Source organism: Grus americana, chromosome 7 (genome assembly GCF_028858705.1).
Source record: "Grus americana isolate bGruAme1 chromosome 7, bGruAme1.mat, whole genome shotgun sequence".
Lineage (NCBI taxonomy): Eukaryota > Metazoa > Chordata > Aves > Gruiformes > Gruidae > Grus > Grus americana.
In genome coordinates this window covers 19,429,043-19,449,657 of record NC_072858.1, presented here as the reverse complement: position 1 = coordinate 19,449,657, position 20,615 = coordinate 19,429,043, and the positions used below count along the sequence as shown (strand labels likewise).

Sequence of the window (20,615 nt, the reverse complement as noted above, 5' to 3'; positions counted from 1 at the left end):
ATATTACCCAGGTAGCTTTGTAAAAATATTTGCGTATAAAAGATTACTAAGCTTTTTAAGTGCTCACTTTGTAAAACTTCCATGTAATTGATCTTATTTTAACCAGGACAACACTGTAACTACCATTAAAGGAAAATTAGCAGAAAAGAACTCTAATGAAGTGATTGAAAGCAGACAATTCAAGGATTGTGAGGAAACTATATTGGAAGTGGGAAAAAAGCGTTGCTTTGAAAATAAGCCTACTGTGGAAGAAGAGCCACCTACAAAGAAAGGTACAATTTCTACCATCACTCAACAGGGGGTCTTCCAAAAAAACTCGATTACTATTCGAGAACAGAAGCAAAAAGTTGTGAAGCGTAAATATTATGTTATGAGGAGAAAATCTACTGTGTTAAACTGTAAATGGAAGTAACTGCTATGTAAATACCATCTGTTTTGCAGAAGGTCCTATATTGTTCACTCCTAAATGCTTAAAATAAAAGTTAGTTTTTAGACTCTTTCCTTTCTGCTGCTTTTTCTTATCTGTTAATGTACTTGCAGGCTCAGCTGTAGTTCTTAAGCAATTTCTTAACAGTAGGTTTTGTACTAAACTTGCTGTTGCTGGACAAGTAGCATCTCCTGCTCAAGTTTTTTAAAATTGCCTAAGCAAGCCTCAAAGGTGTCAATGACTTATTGTTCAGTCATAGAGTATGTGCTGTGAAACCTGATGTTTCATTCTGTATTCATGCTGTGAACGTACCAGCTCTGGTCAAGGTGACGGTACTGGCAAAGGAGAAAAGCTTTCCACTTGAATGGAAGTAAAATTATTTTAAGTCCATGGATGGTATATTTTGTGCAGCTATCACATTTGCGCTTACCATCTTTTTTGCTTTCCTTGCTTTGTCTGTGAGCTTACCAGTCTTTTTAGAATGAGGTGAATAAACTAGTTGCAGTTGAAGACCTTCAAGGATAAGGGTGAAACTTAAAAGGACACCATTACTTATGTTATCCATTTCATAAGTCTGTTAATCTGTGAGATTGAGCTATATGGGACTAACTTGTGCAGAATGATATTTGTAAGATCTGCCTGCCTGTAACTTGACTTCAGGACACAGCTGGGCTTCAATTCTTCATAGAACTATGGAAAACATATGAGAAAGGAGAATGAAAGGTCTTCCCTTTGTCCCTTACTTTCCTGCCTTCCTCCTGCAGAATAAGTACAAGGAAGAAAATCGTTCAGGCATTGTTTGGATGAGGATTGGATAGAAAAAGAGAAATAAAAATACAAATGGGAAGCAGAAAATATCTGTATTAATAACGAGGGATAAAACATGTTAAAAGGAGACTTGCCAAATTCACATGATCACAGAAAACTGGGGATACAGATGGTGAATAAACTGAATGCTGGACTGTCATTCATCACTTTCTGCAGTGAAAGAACAAGGGAACACTCAATCTAGTAGAAGATCAGTTTAAGTTTATGCAACAAAGCACTTCATGCAGTGGGTAGTGAACTTCTAATACTTGCTACCATAGAAGGTGGGAGAGGCAGATAATTTTCAGATTCCAGGAGTGGTTAGACAAGCTAACAGCCAACAGATTCATACATAGATACTGAAAGGGTTAAGCAGGGATTTATTGTCTCATATTCCTCCAACATTCCCAGCTGTTCTATGTCAGGAAAGGTCTGTAGGAAGTGGCTGGGCCTACCAACAGTAGCAAAAGGAGGTAAATATTAGGCTAGGTGAACTGATGGTGTGTGATCCAGTAAGGCATTTCTGACATTTATACAACTGGTTCAAATAAGAGTCATTTGAAGTCTGTCTTAAGAGAAGCTTCTGCATCTCTGATCTGTCTCTACCACCTTTGGTTGGGATGAATATTGGATGCTAGCATGACCGTTTGATGGTGCCAACTATATAAATGTTACTGGAAGGGAGTGGGAAATGAAGATGATATATATCAATGAATCTAATAGATAGTAATAGGTTTGTTATCTCATGATTGAAGCTTATTTAAACAAACAAAAAGTAGAAAAGTGATAGCTCTTCTCAAACAAGAAATTAAAGTGGGTAACTAACAGTGCCAAGTAATGTCAGCACTGAAACTTTTCTGTTGGGAAGAACAGGCTATTTTAGTCATGTTAAATATGTTTCCTTTGTGGGTATTGAGAATATAAGGCATCCGATTTAAAAACAGTTGTTAAATGCTCCATAATCATGAAACTTATTGATACACATATATACTTCTTAAATGTGCTCTGCACAACAGAACAATGAGCACAGCTACACTGCGGTGGCTTTCTCATAGAATTTACATATGCTAGTGGCCTATGACCAAAGTTTATTTTGGGAGAAGATAGGTTATCTTGTCTTGAAGTTCAGGGTTTTTGTATTCTTGTCTAGGACTTGCCTCCTGTGTTTTGGGGTGGGGCTTTTTCTTTCTTAGTATTTCTTGCATAAAAGCTTCTGGACTGCATATCATGTATCTTGTTACATTAATATTTATCCTGCTTTGCTGCATGATTGTGGTTCTCAGTACAAAGCATCCAGATCGCTTCTAAATCCTCTTGTGAATGATCATACCCTTATCGCTATAGGTGTTGGGCTAAGCTCTGCTACTTTTTTTGTCTTGCCACCTTAGATTAAATATGTCTTAAGACACCTCAGCACCTCCCCCTTTTAGTAAAGTATGTAAAACTCATGTCCAGTGTGAGGAATATGTAGCATTCCAATATTGTAGTTTGATATGTTTTCTTGGGACTACACAAATGGGCATTCAGAAAAAACTATCTCCCAATATGAAATTTTTGATCTTGTAGGATTTAGAAGCATGGCTTTACAAACCAAAGTAAGGTTGCTGTTGTGTCTGACCTAGCAGGAGCACTTGATATGTCTAATTAAAACAGAAAAGCAAGAAGAAAAGTGTCTCATGGAATTTGATCACTTTAAAAATAATCAGAAAAAACCCAACAAAAAACCAAAACCTGAATTGAGATGGAAAGCACCATTGCTAATGCTTCAGTATGACTTTGTTAGTGACTCAAAGTTAATGACCCTATAAAACTTGTTGAATCTGTTCAGAAGATGTTTCCATGCAGTACATATGTACCCGTGTGCTTAATGGTGCCAAAGTGAGATGACTGCTAAACTCCACCTTATTGTAGTTTCAGTACTCACAAGAATCCATAGTATTACTCTCGACTGCATAGTTGTGATGACCTAATTCTTAGAGAGAGTCAGGCTTAATTTTAATACTAAAACATAGCATGCATGTTACTAAATGGACACAGATTCTAAAACACTTGTCTGAAATACAGTTGGAGTCAATTTTGAAGGTGGTGAAATGCATGTGATTTCAATTAGTGTAGCTCATTACTTAGGGGAAAAACTAGTCTTAAGCTAATAAAATATTTATGGAAATTTGAGGCTGTGATGGAATGTTGTACATCTTTCTGGGAGAACTTGACATGCAACACATTAGGTGTGGGCATAAATAGTTATCCTTATATCTAGTTTAGAAACCAATTGGGGGGGGGGGGGGAGAGAGGAAGGTCCCAAACACTAAGTGGAAAAAACTGTGCTGGATTTTCAGCTTAACTTTTAAAGTACCGTGGTATTAAGAATGAATTAAAACTTTTCAGAAAAGTATATGACACCATTGCTCTTCTAAATGTAGAAAGTTGCTTAGGGACACGGTTTAGTGGTTGGATTTGGTAGTGCTAGATTAACAGTTGAACTTGAGGATTTTAAAAGTCTTTTCCAACCAAAGTGGTTCTGTGGGATTGCTGGCTATATTTAAGAGATTGTTGACCCAGTGAAGGTGGGAACTAGATAGAACTGTGAATGTTATCTAGCTCATATGTATTACTACATATTAGTAAAACTAGCTAGATTTTTCTACTAGTGGTACAGAGTAGAAGGCTGGAGTAAATCCATGGCAAAGTGTTCTCTAAGGCTACTGAACACGTCTTGCTGCAAGCTATGTCTTGAAACCTAAGAGGCACCTATTGCATGTTAAACCGTTCAGGGGGCTTTACTTCAAGACTTCAAAATGCCATATGGTATGAGGGTCTGGCTTTCAGATGGTGACCATTTTCTGTATAGTAATTGCTATGTAGTATTCCTAGCGACTTGTACTATTGATTTTAATTAACCTGAGCTCTATGTGTGGGTGGTTTGGGTTTTTTTGTTGTTCTGTTTTTTAGGAGACATGAAGGAAAGTTGGGAAGATAACACTCTAGAGAGAGAGAGAACTGAATACATGAAAACAAATACTTCTGAGAACCATGCAGAAATACTAGCAACGAAGGAAAGAACTGAAGCCTTGGAAGGTCAGCTAGCTGCACTTGAAGAACAATACAGAAGAGAAAAAAACAAAAAAGAAGAGTTCAGTGGGCAGATAACAAACTTACATCTTAAGCTCTCTGCTTCTGAAGAAAGGGCTTCTGTCTTAAGTGAAGAACTTCAGCAGTGTCAAGCTGACTATCAGGAGATTGTTTCTGAATTGGACAAACAGAAAACAATAAATAGGGAACAAAAAGAAAAGATTATTCAGCTAAATAATGAAGTAGCAGGTGCCAAACAAAACATAATTGATAAAGTGTTACAAATTAAAACAGTGCAGTCCAAAGTAGATGAGTTGTATAAATATCATTTAGAGTCTTATGCTATGGATATTGATTTAATTAATCTAAAGGATTCCTTAGACTCTCAAAAAGATGAACCAGAGAGCGCTCAAATGAGTCCTGTATGCATGCAGTCCCAAACTGCTTCTACAGCAGATCTGAGATGGGAGAGCTCCTTTCACTGCAGTGTTGAAAGCATTTGGGAAGAATGCAAAAATATTGTTAAGGCTTCTTCACAAAAAAGTCAGCAGATTCAAGAACTACTTCAACAAGTTGAAGACTTAAAGAAAAGACTTGATGACACTGAGAATTATAATAATCAACTACAAATAAAATTAAATGAGACCACAAATCAAGATTGTCAGTCCATAAAGGAAACAGATCTTCTTGTGAATCAGTTACAAGAACAAATCCAGAAGACGACCCAGGATTTTGAAAAACAGACTGTAGAAAATCACAGAGTAATTGCACAGTTTGAGGAGGAAGCTGCCAGCTACAAGGGAAAAATAAGAGAGCTTGAATGCCTCTTGGAGGCTTTTAGAGCTAAAGATGACAGCATAACAAAGTTAGAAGTAGTAGTTAAAGAAAAAGAATCTCTTATTTCAAATCTAGAAAGTAATACAGTAGCTCTGCAAGAGAAATGTGCCAATTCAGACAAAAAAATGAAAGAATTAAATGATCAAGAAGCAAATCTGAAGGAGGAAGTTGTGCAGTTGATGAACAGCTTGGAGAACATGAAACACACTCTTCAGGAAAAGGAGAAAAATGAGAATGAGCAAATACAAACTATAGAATTGTAAGTAAATAGAGATAACTCATAGCCCTTTGAGAATAGACTCAAGTTAAAACTACCTTATGTGAACATCAGTTTATTTTGATGTAATGCATTTGCATGTTTATCAACTTTATTAACCAAACTTCTTAAAGAAGTTTTAATACACTACTTGAATTTTATATTTGCATGTTCTGTTGACTGTATTTTCCTCACCTGTTTGTATGTATATCTTTCAAAAATATAGATCTAAATCATGTGGAACTATTGTAGGGGAAAACAAGAGCATGCAAGCATATGAAGAATTTTTGGGGGGATTTCTAATAGTTTTATGTTGCCTACCCTTTCTGGAGGAAATGACATATAATTATATGTTATATCCAGTAACTTGTATAAAAGCAGGCAATGCTTCCTTTGGAAAGGACTAAATGATAAAAAGGAAAAGAAGAAAGGAAAAAAAAAACCTAGGGAGTAAACAGCTGGTTTTGGTAATAGCTGGTTATTTCAGGACCATATAATAAGCTGAAATCCGAAAGTAAAATTGTAAAGCTTGTCATTGATCTGATAGATCTGAGAGTCTTAATGAATAAAACCAGCAAAGAGCCTGAGTTAATGTGTAAAAGCTGTTTCTTTGAGATGTGTAACACTGATGTTATTTGTCTCTTAATTTCTAACACAAGGCTACGTAAAGATCTTTCTGAGAGCTCTACCCTTGTACAGAGTTTGAAAATAGATTTACAGAGGAAAGAGGAAGAATATACAGATTTGAAAGAGAAATTTTCTGATGCAAAGAAACAAATTCAGCAAGTACAAAAAGAGGTTGGTAACCGTAGGCCAAATGTCTTCTGTACATTTATGCTTGGGGTTCTGTTATTAAAACCAATTTTCACAAATCTCAAGCTAGAAATATAAAACGTGATTTATAATAAGGTTATTCTGAGTGATACATTTAGAGTAACAGTGAATCTTGGGTTACATTGTCATTGACACTGTAAGCTAAAGACTAGATGTCAAAACACAGGTTAGTACAGATATTGAAGGGGGGAAGTAAATTTTATTAATAAAAACTTGAAAAAGATTTGAAAACTATGGCTAATCTGGTTACAGAGGACTTCATAATCTTTGTAACAACAGTAGCCTTATGTTGCTATTTATGCTGACTTCAAAGCCTCAGACTTCAGGCTTGTGGAAAATGCTGGGAGAAAAAGATGGATTAATCAAAAAAGAAAAGCACTAACTTCTAGAGACTTTTTAAAAAATGAGCTATGTTTTCTATCAAGGCTGGGGAGAAGAAATGAAAAAATGGAATAACTTTTACTAATGTTAATTGTTAATATTTAGTTACCGAGCAGTAGAATTTCTTAGAACTTCATGGGATATTGCAAGAGCTTAAAATCCAAAATACTATTGCAAGAACTTGGGCTTGAAACTAAGCCTTAAAATATTAACGTCTTCCCCAGCAGCCTAACATTTGAGGACCTTTTCCTACTCACCATCCAGTGTATAATCCTCTGTTTGAGAACTAACAAGGGGTGGGATCACATGTCAAAATTTTTTTTTTTTTTTGTAAAGGACAACTGAATTTGTAGCTTGATTAGGCTATTTCCTGGTGTGTGGCTTGTTGTGTGTGTTTGTGTTTTTATTTCTTTCCTGTGCCAAATATAATACTCTATTCTATGGTAAAAATTCTCCTGTAGGAAAGATGTACAGTATAGTGCAGTTCCAGCCCCTGAAATATAGCTAAGATGCTTGCAAAAATTTGACTCTTGAAGTATTTGGTTATTTAGATAACTTCCAGAGACCTTAAAAGGCTTATAGCTAAATGTTAGCTTTGCTTGCTGTCTTTGTGCATTGTTACAGGTGTGTACAATGCGATCTGAGGAGAAATCCCTGAGGAATAAAGTTAATGAACTTCAGAAAACTAAAAGCCAGTTTAGTGAAGAATTAGGGATCAAACAGCGCACAATCCTGCAACTTAAAAAGGTATTTTATCTTTTAAAATTTTACTTGCTCCTAATTTTTTTGAATTAATGGATTAATTCAAATTAATTAACGAGGCAAGTTTTCCAAGCAACAGAAGTCTTACAGAGGTTAAGGTAAAAATAGTAGTCAGCTGAAATTAGTTTGAGTGGATGAAAGAAAGATGATTAAACAACTTCTCACTGCAGGACATTTTTAAATTGTTTTAAATAGTCATCTGCTTAGTAAATACATACTTAATACCTGCAGATACCCTGATTCTGATTAGTGACACTTAGATATATTAGTAATAAAGTCTTCCTCTAAACATTTTTTCTATCAGCTTGAATGCTCCTTTAGACTGTGTGAAAAACTTAATTATTTTGGACAGTTTGTCTTAAATACTTCATTCATTACTTATTAAAGCTCAGAATGAAAAGCTACTCATTTCTACGTGTATATTTGTTTCTTTCAATATGTTTTCTTTAATTTGCTTTCAATGTGAAATATAGGAGCAGTTGAATAATGACAAGCTGGAAGAAATCTCCAAGCAGTATGAGAAAGCATGTAAAGGTAAGAAAAAGCCATTATTGTTCTTTTTTTTTTTTTTTTATTGTCTTGTATATTTATATTTTAAAATACTGAGAAACTCCAACCTGGATATTAAAATGTTACAGTCGGGAACTAATTTTTATTGAATCATTATTAGCAGGTATCTTTAAAAGCAAAGATACAGTCTCAGAATAAGAAACATAAGCCCTAGAGAAAGTGTGGATTTGCTGCACCAGTGTTAGCTTATTAAATGTTGATATCTATTTGACATTTTAGTTGGGTGTTTTAACAAAATCAAACACTGAAACGTGAACTAGCACAATAACAGTTTCTGCAGATTTGATAAACATTTAGCAGCTGAATAATGGTTAGTTTCTCATATAATACAAGCCATGGTCTGACTGACATTAACACTGAAATGCTCACCTAAATCAAGTTGATGAGAATCACTTAAGAATTTTGGATTTGAGTCGTTCAGTAGAGATGCTCTATTTCTGACAGAGCTTTTGATCTCTGGGAATGTGGGAAATGACTTGTGATGAAGGTACTTTGGGAGAGAATGGTGGGAACTAGGAGGGGGCTCATCTGTAAATTTATTTTCAAATCCTCAGATCTGTGTGCAAAGGAAAAAATAATTGAAGATATGCGGATGACGTTAGAAGAACAAGAACAGACTCAGATTGAACAAGATCGAGTGCTTGAAGTCAAATTAGAAGAGACCAACAGATTAGTTTTGGGTAATGTCTCCATGGAAAGGGAGCAGGGAGGCAAAATTGTTGTGGATGTATTGTGATAGCTGCTTTAAATTTCTGGTTTTATTTGTTGACTGTTACGTAGGCATTAATTTTATCTAGTACATAACAAACTTCTAACAGTTACAGGCTTCTGTTGTCCCTTTGTAGTCACAGCTAAAATCCAAGTAATTTTAGTAGAAGGATGTGAATGTGGTCAAATATGCATTTGACACTAGATGTTATATAATCTTATTTTGTGTACTGACTAGAACTGGAAGCATGGAAGCAGAAATATAGAGAGCTGAATAACCAGAGTGGTAGTGACTGGCAGCAAAAGATGAGCAAAAATGAAGAGAAAAACATAAATGAAAATGAAGACTTAATAAAGCTACAAAAAGAACTGAAGGTAAAATATGGTGATATAATTCATACTTAGTTTTAAAGCCATAGCTTTAATTAGGAGTCTAAATTTTTTTTGTCGCTATCTTTAAGAGCTAGAGCATGATATGACGAGTTGTTATACTGGTAAAGGAAACCTCCTCTAAAAGCTGCAGTGCAGCAAAGTCTGGATGCGGTGTCTCTGTAATACACAACATCACTGATGCCCCATAATGGAGTGCACCCTGCCCTACGTTATGCTACCATGGACAGTGCTGGACAGTGCTTCTGTGGCTGGGCTTCTCTCGCAGTTGTCTTAACCTATCCAACTCCTGATTTCTGTTCTGAACCGCTTTCCTGTCAGTTGCTTGGGCAACTGAATCAAATTCTTACAAGACCTTGTGCTTGCTGTATGACCTGTAAGCCCTTCCTGTTAGGCTGAGGACTTACCTGAAAAGCTGTTTGGAAAAAAAGTCTACTTTCCAATCCAAGAAAAATTAGAGGTATCTCCTGTCTTATGTGGGAGAATGTCTGACAAAAAGTTTGATTGTGATACCAAAGGAGGCAAATGTGCTGTGGGTTGAAGTGGTGTTCTTAGGTATGCACTATCTCTGCCTGCCATTCAAACTGTACTACATTCTTTGCCTTTCAGTCTTAAAAGTAGAAGCAAGTTTTCTAATATATCCTGTAAAGCACCATAAAAGATTGGAAATTTGTAAAAGGGTCTCTTTACCATTACTTTTGATGTAACTTTTATTATGTTTGTGACTTACCCCAAACATTTTTAGAGGGAAAAATAGTCTGCTCCATGAAGACGTGCCAGTCTGAATAAGAAGTGCTGAAAACTTAATTTTTTTCAATAGGGAAGAACTAATGAGAATTTAATAACTTCATTTGGGAATATGCTGAAGTAAAACTGTGCCAGTATTTCTGTTATCTTTTTGAAACTAATCCATTTAACGGTAATCTAAATTTTAAGATTTTTAATTTTTTTAATCTCTACCTATGGTTTTATTTCTGATTTCATTAAAATAGGAAAATGAGGCCAAGTATCAAACTGATAGAAAGAAGTGGCTGGAGGAAAAAATGGGACTTGTAAGTCAAGTAAAAGAAGCTGAGAACCAGCGCAACAGAGAAATGAGAAAATTTGCAGAGGATAGAGAACGTCATGTAAAGCAACAAGCAGAAATAGTAAGTGACTGGAGTTCTCAACAGAGTCCTCTAGTGTAAGTCTTCAGTACAGAGCAAATCTCATGTTAAGTGTTAGCAGTATGGGCACTTGAGAGTAGCTGGCCTTTGTCAAAGTCCCCTCACTTTCATCTAGGCTTTGCCATGTGATAGATTTTCTCAATATAAAAAGGGAAGAATAGGAGGATCTCAAAATGTAAAAGCTTAGTGCGTAATAGAGTTAACATGTCTGTTCCTTTCTATTCTACCACCACCAGCTCACTATGAATTCTTCAAACTTTATATTGTGTGTAAAAATGCCAATAAGTATGAATTACTACTTAATGAAGCTGAGAAAACATACTTAGAAATAGAAGATTTGTTGCTTGGCTTTTTTATTTAAAAAAAAAAAAAAGCTTATGAGGCTTTAGAAGGAAGAAAAAAAGCAAGAAGTAGAAGTTGATTTAAAAAAAAAGTTTCTTTCCAGTTAGAAAATCTGTATCTATATTTATACTCTTTTTGAAGAGAATTTTTGGTTAAAACCGTCAGTATTTTTACTCTAACTGAAGCATGGCTTCCTTTTGCAGATTTCTAATGAAACTAGTTCTGTGTGAGCTTTTTAAGATCTACATAAGCTCTCAAGTTTACGAAGGCAGTAAAATAGTACTAACTATGTGAAACTAAACTATCAGAGCAGTTCAGATAGTGTGTAGAAGTGGTGTTCAATTCTAACCTATTTTTTTCCCCATTTAGGAAAAACTTGCTGCACAGCTGGTAGAAAAGGACAATGATCTTCAAAAGTGGCGTGAAGAAAGAGATAAATTAGTTGAAGCTTTGGAAGTACAGCTCAAGACTTTGGCTTCTAACACCACACAAAAAGATAAAGAAATAGCAGCATTAAAACAGGCGGCACTAAAGGATTCAGAAAAGGTTATATTTATATTTAATTTCTGTGTGATTATTTTTTTGTTTTTATCCATTAGTTCTGCAAAACACTACACTTGCTCTGTGCATTTTGGCTCTATTTTTTATTCTTAAACACTGACATATTGAAACCAATTGCAACTAATTTAAAAAAAGCTTTATTTATGCTTTTTTTGAAACTGAATTTGTAACAGTAACTGAAATTTCAAAATATTTATTTGTTCAAATAAATATTCAAGTCTATTTCATGCTTTGATTGCAAAGTTGGACTGAAAATCTGAAACAATTATCACATTTGTTGCCTTTCTCACAACATCAAGGACTTCATGAACAAACAGGAGGTGAAATCCTAACAACTCTATACAAGTAGAGTAAAATAAAAAGAATTACATTATGTTTTCCCAGGTTGTTATATGACTTTTCATCACTTTAGATAGTGGCCACTCTTACATTAAATTTTTGGCTTTTTGTTGGATAGCTGACTGTTGTAGCCTGCAATTCTAAAACTGATGTTACCAAGTAATCATAATGATGTTTGTGTATATGTTAATGTCTTTTGCCAGTCATGCAATTTGTGCTATGTTTATTATAGGATAAGGAAACTGATATAGAAGAACTAAGAAAACAATTGGCTGAGAAAGAAGACTTTATAAAGGAAATGAAACAACGCATCAACTATGAAAGTCCTCAGTCTTTGGCAGAAATACCTTTACCTGAAGAAGGACAAGATAAAATAGTGCAGTCTGTAAACAAAGAGGTATGTTTGTTATATTTATAGAAAGTATGTACTAATGATATGTTGTTAATAACTTCTGTTATTTTCTCTGTATATATTTCAGCAGCATTGGGAATCTCCCAAAAGTTACTTTTCATAGTTCATACTTTAACTATATCTTCAGTTCTGAGTTCTTGTTCATTTTTTTCTCTCTCCCTCTTTCACGCTTGCTCTCAGAAAAAGAATACTTTAGTTAATAGAATACCACTTCTCTTTACATTATACAACTTTTATACCTGGGGGAAAAAACTAGTTAACTAATCCAGGTTCTAGAGATTTGAAGACATAGTATTTGTAGTGTCATCTCAGTTTGGTTATGCCAGTGTTAAGGGGATGTCAGCTCAAACAACTTTCATGATATCACCTATGGTTTGGTAATAGAGATGATTCTGTAACTAGAGGTGCCAGCCTATATGGGGGGTTCACAAGAACAAAGCAATACCTTGTGGCCCACTTAAAACCAAACCAAACCAATATTTGAAGTTTTCACAACGACAAGATCAACTTTGCATATTTTCTGAACAAAAATTAAAAGGCTTGCAACTGTACTGAGACTTCTGGTTCTGACTGACCCCTTGTGTGCGTTGTGAGCAGTATTTTATGAGGCAGTTCTTCTGCTAAACCAAATTAATGCTATGTGGCTCCATTGCTAATTCATAATGAACAGGGCTGAACATGGATTTCCTAGCAGTCCCTCCCCTGGCTGCTGTTCTCCTCTTGTTGCAGAATTGAACTGAATGCCAAAATGCATCTTTTCATCTCTTTCTTGTCTGCTGCCAAATAAGCCTGGCTAGTTTCTGGCTACTTTGTCAATTCAGCTAGCGCCATATAGATTGCGATGTATGAGGGAGGACAGAATAGATTTCAGAAGAGTTACTGCTTTATACAGCTTTGTAATAGCAGCAAAGAAAGCACCATAAAATTAGCTATAGAGAAGAATTGTTGTAAACAGTTGGTGCTGAAGTAGTTACCTCAAGCCAGGAGCAACAATACGTGATGTTACAAACAAGGAGAGGCTACTAGCAGGATTATTGTGTGAGAAACTGTCATTGTGGCGTTGAAGTGAATGCAGTAAAGTTTTGGGGGGGAAGTCAAATAATTTTCACAAAAGATGTAGTGGGGATAAGGAAGAAAAACTAAAGTGATCAAGGTGATATGTATCTCCTGCTTTGTGAGGAGAGGCTAAGAAGCTGACACCCTGATTAGGAGAGGTTAAGGCTGCTGGAGGGTTATGGGGCTGAGGCTTACAAAATCATTTGGTGGGTAAACAAAAGGCAGAACTGTCCTTCCTAAAATCCTGCAAGAACTGAGCAGCACTTGATGAAACTAACAGGAGATAATTTTTAAACAGTTAAAATAGCACATTGCTGTATGAAGCAGCTAGTAATCTTCTGAAGGTAGCAGAAACAGATACTGTCAGCAGGAATTAGAAAAACTTGTAGTAGAAATCCATAAATGTATTTGTAAATGGATGCTCTGAGAATCTGTAAGAGGTATACCTTCTGACACTTGTAATGCAACAACTGAGAGTGCTGGGAGAGTACGGAGGGAACAGATGATAAGGTGGCCAGGATCACGCATGTGATCCCTAAATAACATCTCTTGGCCACTCTTGGAGGCAGAATATTGAACTAGGTGGATTGTTGGTGAGACCCAGCGGGGCACATCTTATGATCACATTGTGATGTTACTGACTTAAACTTCTGGGTTTTTTTCAGCCCAGGTGTTCATTAGCTGTCTGCACTTGAGCTTTTGTATTGTAACTTTAGAAAACTCAAAATATTTTGATGTTTACAGTCTAGTGTAATCCTTACTCATTCTAAATATTTACAGTTTATGGAAAAACAAAGCAAGACTAATCCTGTAGCTGGACAAAGTGTTCCAGTAAGATATGATGAAGTTAAAGAGAATTATTCGTTATCTCAATGTCCTAGCAGTGCCTCTTCATTAAGTGAGGTTGGTATCAAACTTTAAATTTTGAAATTTTATGCAGCTGTATAGATATTGCTAAATGCAGAATAGGCAAGAAAATGTATCCTGTTGCCTGAGTAATTCTAAAGTTTTATTCTGCAAATCCCTTTCTTGATGATTAGATCACCTGATTTAGTGGCTTTTGGTAGAAATAAAAGCTGTATAACATAATCGTGAATATTTATATCTTCCTTAAACTATGTGCTCTTTAAAAATTTAACAAAGCAGTTTTAGAAAATAAGAGTTAAACTCTGCTATAGTTGAAGTAGACTACTTCACTTGTATTATAAGTATTCTGAAAGCTAACAGCTGGAAAATGGAATGCTTGCTTTGCAATCCACTGGGGAGGGATATGTATTACAGCTTTTTTAAATCTAGCTATTTTAAAACTCGGGGGTTTTATTTGTTTTGTGGGTTTTTTTTTTTAATTTCCATATGCTTGCAGGACCATGCAGAAATAGTCCTTGACTCTTCTGAAGTGTCCACAGAAAATGGAAAAGCTAGTCGGTTTCCAAAGCCAGAGATGGAAATCCAGTTCACACCTCTGCAACCCAATAAGATAGAGGTGAAGCACCAGGGCAGCACCTTACCAGTTACAGTTAAGATGCTTAAGCCAAGAAAGAAAAGGAAGAGTGAAGAGATGGATGAGGTATGACCTAGACCAACCGACAAAATATCTTGGGCAGTTTTTCAATGTATTACTCTGATCATTCATTAAAATCCTATCTTTAACTTCTGATTGTCACTGAGATCCTAGGGATGTATCTAGGGTATATTTAAACCTTTTATCCCTCCTGTAATAATTGTTGTTCTTTCTAGAAGAATCCTGGTTACAATTTGTCATACTTATTTTCTTAGGATTTTGTGAAAAGTGCGAACAAGAAAAATGCAAAACTTGCTGTGACTAATTCTCCATCTACAAGCAACAAGAAAATGGTTTGGGTTTGTTCTGTTTTTGAAGTTAGTTTGGCCTTTTCTGTAAAGGTGGACTTGTGAAAGGAGCAAACATTCTCATTATGCAGCAATATCTTATCCTTTTTTTATATACTTGAATAGGATTCTTAAACACTTAATAGACTTTAGTAGGAAGACAACATAAGCTAACCAAAGAGAGTAAGTCTGCATTTGCCAAGAATGCGTACTAGCTACAGTGTACAGTGATTCAAAGGGAAGGATGTTGCATATTGAGTAGTTACGAAGACTAGTTTGAACATACTGTTGGTAGAGGTGATGTTATAGGCAATGCCTTTGACATAAACCTTAGTTTTACTTCATCTATATGCATGACAACTATAAAATATGATTGTAGGTAACTTAAGTTACTTTTACTTACTTAGTAGTAACCTGGGCTAGTTCAGAGGGTTAGTAGATTTTTCCCCATCAGTTTCCTCCTGTTTTATTTATAACTAGAACAGCTTGTCTAATGAAATACTCTACAACTCTGAATCTACTTTTTTTTAAAAGATATTATTTGTTTCCTATATTATTTGTGCCCTTAAATGTATTCTGTGAATTTTTTTTTCTTCTGAGTATAAAATGAGGTTTTCTATACTGCTTGCTGCAGTAGCATCATTAGTATAATGAACAGAAGTCAGCTTGAAAATAACATTGAAGTCAAATAAAATAGAATTAAACTTGAAGATAAGTCAATTTGCAACTTAAACAATGATCTTGTCTTTCTGGACAGGTGTCTACTACGCAGTCATTTAGGAAAGAATACTCCTTAAGAAAGCAAGAATCTACTTCAAGTAAAAAGTCAGCTAAAAAGAAAGATGGAACACTACAAAAAATTGGAGATTTTTTCCAAAGTTCTCCTACTATTATTCACTCTAAAGGTTTGTACAGAATAAATAAGGCTTATTCCATGTTCTCTGGGCATTGGTGAATGACTTTTTTTTTTTCTGCTATTAAAGGACATGTCTGCTGCATTAAGTTGTTCGTTCATTTATGAAGTAATGGAGTCTGAACTGGGGCTTGCGATATTGAATCTTGCAGAGTAGAAAAGGCTGTCTTGATTGCAAGGACCACACAGTTCTAAAGTTTAGGTTAAGTGTGAAAGGTAAACCAGGTGGAATGAAAAGCCACAGTGTGGAATATGTGCATGTAAATTTATCATAAAAGCAATGATAACTGTTAAGCTCAATGTCTGAGTTACTTTGTTCTTGCTTACAGTAAAACAGTTAAAGGCAATTTCAGAAACTTGCCTTACTGCTCTAGAAAAATCAACAGCTGAATCCAAACTCCAAATCTTACCTTGCTTTATAAGCAATCCCTCTTCCTCCTGCCCTGCTTTGTTTCTGTGGAAAATGTATTAGTGATTTTTGATGTACATACATGGGAGGGAAAGATTAGTTCTACAGAATCTAAAAGCCCAAGTCTCATGAAAATATTTTGAAAACTTCAATAAACTGACTATGAAGCAATTAATGGATTTCGTTAAGTTTAAGCACAGCCTTGGGAAGATTAACTGCTAGGCCTTTCCATTGCAGAATGTATTTTTATTCTTTCCTACAGTAAGACATGATCTCTGAGTTACTGTGGTTTTAAAAACAAAAGATTAAAATTATCAGAGAACACGAGGAGTCGCCAGCATTAAATTCTAAAAGGCACTATTATTTGCTTGGTTAAAACAAGATCAGTCATTACTCATTGTGGACAGTTAAAATTAAGATCTCTGTATCAACTTGAAAACTTGACTTGCTACAGAGTACATCTTATCTGCTATAAGACAGTCTAGATGATGGGATTTTTCAAATTTTCCTGGTTTGCCAGGCTGATTCCAGGAGGACAACACATCATTATCAATGGAAGCCAAATTCAAACTACTTTAAAATTTCAACCTGAAAATACTTAATTTGAGCAAACGAGTTCCTGTTTGTAACCCTTATTACCATGTCCTGTGTCTTTTTTCCTCTTTTGCAAAACTTAGTAATGTTCGGGATTTCTTTTTTCCTTCTAGCTCATACATATGCATACACTCATCTCTTTATAGAGCGAATACTAATTTGATAAAGCTATACAAGTATATAGGGAAAATTGACTCTACCTTGTGCTTCTGTCAGCACAAAGAAGTTAAGCCTGTTGTTCAACCCCTATTTATGTGTTTAACTTTGAGTGAAACCTGAATCGTAATTGATTTTCTGATGTGCTATTTAAATGTGTCCTTTAAGATTTTGCATCTGAAGCTATAGGAAACTTATTTCCAGCTATAGGAAACTGTGGTAGTCAAATACCACTTCTGAATTTTTACATTTAAATTTCAGACTACATCTGCTTCATTTTTAAACTGTTTTAAATAATGCTTGCTTTATTCCTTAATTTTGAGGCTCACAAAACCAATATGACATTGATTTACGATAAAATTTTTCTTCTAGCAAAGAAGTTGATTGCAACAATAAGCTCTCCCAAATCTGCAGAACCAGAAAGTATCAAAGAAAACGAGCTCAAGCCAAAACGAGCTAAGAGAAAGCTGTATTCAACTGACATTTCTTCCCCTCTAGATATCCCTGCTTCTTCAGTAAGTGATTACAGGTTACTGTTCTGTTCACTGTAATGTATTTCTGTAATCTTGGCTTAAAATAAGATATTAAGGGGACAGAACAAACCTGAAGGTCTAATTAAGTTGCAGAAAAGGTTTGAAAGTACCGACTTATTTCTTGATTCTACCTAACCATTCCTTTTGGTCTTTTTTTCCTGCTGTTTTACTTAATTTTCTCCGTTTTCTCACTTATCTTCTCTGTGTTTGACTGCTGACTTACTGTATAGATTATACAGCAATCATGGAGATATCTTTACATTTGGATTCATAGATACGTTTGTTGTGGTATGTGGAGGATTACTTTTTCCTCTACTTAGAGGAGTTGAGTCTTAATTTGTTTTTCCCATAGTTGGTGTTCATTTAAGTGTAACATAAAGGGAGGCTAGAAATAAAGACCATTAAGGGATCCATAGATTTGGAATAGCATGATTAAAACACTAAAGATAAAGGTCTGCATGTACAATTAACTTTGTAGGGCTAAGGTAATTACCTAAGGTAATTTCTGATTCTATTCATGTCCACTGATATTTGGGTTACTTTAGGATGCGTATACATCCATGGTTTTCAAAGCACAGTTTAGATAGCCTTCTGGGTGTTCATCAGTTGTCCTGCCCTAAGCCAAGCCTATAAAGAACTTATAGGCCAGGGCTTGATGTATTGTTTCTGAAATCCAACTTTATGGTTTTGAGATTAACTATAGTGCTGAGCATAGTCATGCTCTGTTGGAAGTACATCTATTCTGTTCAGTCCTTTCTTGCCATTGCTATGGTGAGTGTTTGCCCATTCTGAGATATGCTATTGCATTTTCTGTAAATTCTGTGAATGGATGAGGCAGAAACCAAAATCCTGTCCATAGGAGGGTGAAGAAAATGACAGAAATGCAGAGCAAAAGAAGCTAAGAAGCTTGGAAGTGAAAGGAAAATAAAAGACTGAATCCTGGGAAAGTCAGAGAAAACTAAAGGAATTCAAGCTAAAAATATATTTTCTGAACACTTCCTGTTTCAGTAAATGAGTAGGAGACATTAGAAGTGAGAGCTGCTTTCAGACCACGTTTTTCTTTGGACTTTGGTATTTGTTTCAGCAAAACCAGAACTTCATATATTCCTGGTGTTTGTTACTTATTATGATGCACTAAAATGGTGTCTCTATCCTGGAGACTTCTGACTAAAAGATAACAGGCAAATTTCATTCTGAAAACAGCTTCTGGAAAAAAACATGTTATTGGTTGCACGTTTCTAGAGGTGCATGTCACTTGTCTGTGAAGAAATGCTGAGTAACTCTTGAAATACCATCTTTTTCAGGTCTTTGTAGAACAAAGAGAGAAGGAAAGTGATCATCTAATCATCAAGCGACGGCTACGATCAAAAACTGCTAGATAATCTTGCAAAAGCATGTTTGTATGTCCTAGTATGGGCATATTTCCATTGTATTATTTCAGCTGATTGTATATAGGAAGTAATAGATAATTAGTCATGCTCTGAAGTTTGTATATAGATGTATTTAATTGTTCTGATGGTTTCCAGTTATGACTCCATTAAAGCTGAAATACTGTTCAAGAAAGTTTGTGTCTGAATCTTTTTTTGGGGAATGGTGTCTATGGAAGTGTTTATAATTTACCTGTTGTGCAGTCAGAACTATGCCTGTGCAGAATGGTTTAAGTTGCTTTTTTTCAGGTGGCCAGTATACCTACCACACCTACCATAACTTTGAGTGGGGGGGAAAAAGTGAGTACACGTTAAACTTGTATGTACATCCTCAAATTCTTAAAAAAAGATTTAAAAAAAAATTCTGTGTAGGGACAAAATTAAGGAGTTGGCACTGTGTGGAGAAATACGATGTTTTTCATCATTTGTGTGGTTTTAACTGTCTTGTATTTACTCTTCTAAATTAGGTAGTTTTATAAGCATAATATTCTTTGGGGATTACAATAGCCATAAATATCTATAACCTGCTATTAGAAGTGACCCACTCTGATAGACATTTGACATTTTATTCTAACCATCCACCGGTTCTGCTCAACTAGAACAGCTACTTCTTATAGACTAAGGTTTCAGCTTATAATCAATGACTAAATAAGCATTTAAAATACTTGGTTTCATCAATGTAGCATTTACTTAAGCTGCAGACAATGACGGTATTTCATAGGATGTTGTGGTGTTTGAAGAACAGTTACTGGTTGTCTTTCAGAAAGAGCTGAGATTACTTTGACAAAGACCTGCTCTTAACATGGATGAAGTAGGACAATCCCAGTAAGTGATTGTTTACTCTAACTTCTTGCTCATGCAACTTCCTTATTTTTATTTTCTTAAATGACTGCCAACCATACAACATTGAAATAATACAATAGTCCAAGTAAAAACAATTATTACTGCATTCTGGTCTGCTTCACGCTCATATCTATGATTCTGTGGTATCCTTCTGTTCAAAGAGTTCCTTATTAATCTGTTTTGCACATACATAGTGTTTAGTACCATAGGAAGAGTGTCTTCTTTATAAGATTGCCTTTTGAGGTTTGGTATTGGCCTGACCACAAAATTTTTCAGAAGTTCTCTCTCAACATCCAGTCTGAGGTGGTTTTTTTTCCCCCTTCTCCAAGCCATACTGGTTCATCAGCAACAACCAGTTGGTCTGTAGAGGCAGTAATAGTTTGCTCGTACGGCCAGATAAGTGCTACTCCTTTTTGATAGTACAGCTGCAGCCTTACTGTCCTTCAGGAATGATTCCATAACTTAAGTTATAAGCATTTTTTGATTGATTGTTTTCTTGGACTGCTGTTCTGTATTGTCTCTTGTTTGTGTCAATGAGTCAATCTGATTTTTTTTTCTTCTATCAAACATGAGATTAAAATTGTTTTTCTTGAAAGAAAAAAGCGACTTGTTGCAGTTTAGCTTTAACAAATGTTACCTTTAAAAATGCAAATCAATCTAAAAATGATCATTAGTAATTTCTTTAGCAAAAGTGGTTTTCCTTTTAAGCTATAGTCACATAAAAGTTAATGTGGATGACAATGTTGAGTCCGTTTAGTGGCAACAAACTCTGATATGGTTTTCTCTACTGTTCTCCAGTAGCTTGTCTGAGTGTGGAATGTCTTTTCATAAGGATAAAGTGCAGTTCAGTTCTGTAGATCCTGACTTGTAAGATCAGATTCTCAAACTAATTTGCTTCTCTAGTTTCCCAGCTCTAAAACAGGTTTGTACCCCAATAGTCTTCTGCATCTTGTCCTTAAAGATTGATTGATG

At 35.3% G+C, this 20,615-nt stretch overlaps 1 protein-coding gene across 9 annotated transcripts in view; it reads left to right on the top strand.

Annotated features, from left to right (window-relative positions):
- KIF20B (kinesin family member 20B) overlaps window positions 1-18,867 on the top strand; it is a 38,401-nt gene extending 19,534 nt beyond the window's left edge. For 4 of the 9 annotated variants that reach the window (XM_054832705.1, XM_054832703.1, XM_054832704.1 and 1 more), the window contains 16 exons: window positions 107-272; window positions 4,187-5,402; window positions 6,059-6,197; window positions 7,239-7,361; window positions 7,850-7,910; window positions 8,501-8,626; window positions 8,893-9,029; window positions 10,037-10,192; window positions 10,922-11,098; window positions 11,685-11,849; window positions 13,701-13,823; window positions 14,284-14,487; window positions 14,697-14,780; window positions 15,526-15,673; window positions 17,213-17,355; window positions 18,678-18,867. In XM_054832705.1, coding sequence (XP_054688680.1) covers window positions 107-272; window positions 4,187-5,402; window positions 6,059-6,197; window positions 7,239-7,361; window positions 7,850-7,910; window positions 8,501-8,626; window positions 8,893-9,029; window positions 10,037-10,192; window positions 10,922-11,098; window positions 11,685-11,849; window positions 13,701-13,823; window positions 14,284-14,487; window positions 14,697-14,780; window positions 15,526-15,673; window positions 17,213-17,355; window positions 18,678-18,755 — 3,246 coding nt within the window. In that variant the 3' untranslated portion in view covers window positions 18,756-18,867. The remainder of the gene's footprint in view (window positions 1-106; window positions 273-4,186; window positions 5,403-6,058; window positions 6,198-7,238; window positions 7,362-7,849; window positions 7,911-8,500; window positions 8,627-8,892; window positions 9,030-10,036; window positions 10,193-10,921; window positions 11,099-11,684; window positions 11,850-13,700; window positions 13,824-14,283; window positions 14,488-14,696; window positions 14,781-15,525; window positions 15,674-17,212; window positions 17,356-18,677) is intronic. The other 5 variants (XM_054832709.1, XM_054832702.1, XM_054832710.1 and 2 more) reach the window with 3 other exon arrangements.
- The last annotated feature ends 1,748 nt before the right edge of the window (window positions 18,868-20,615 follow it).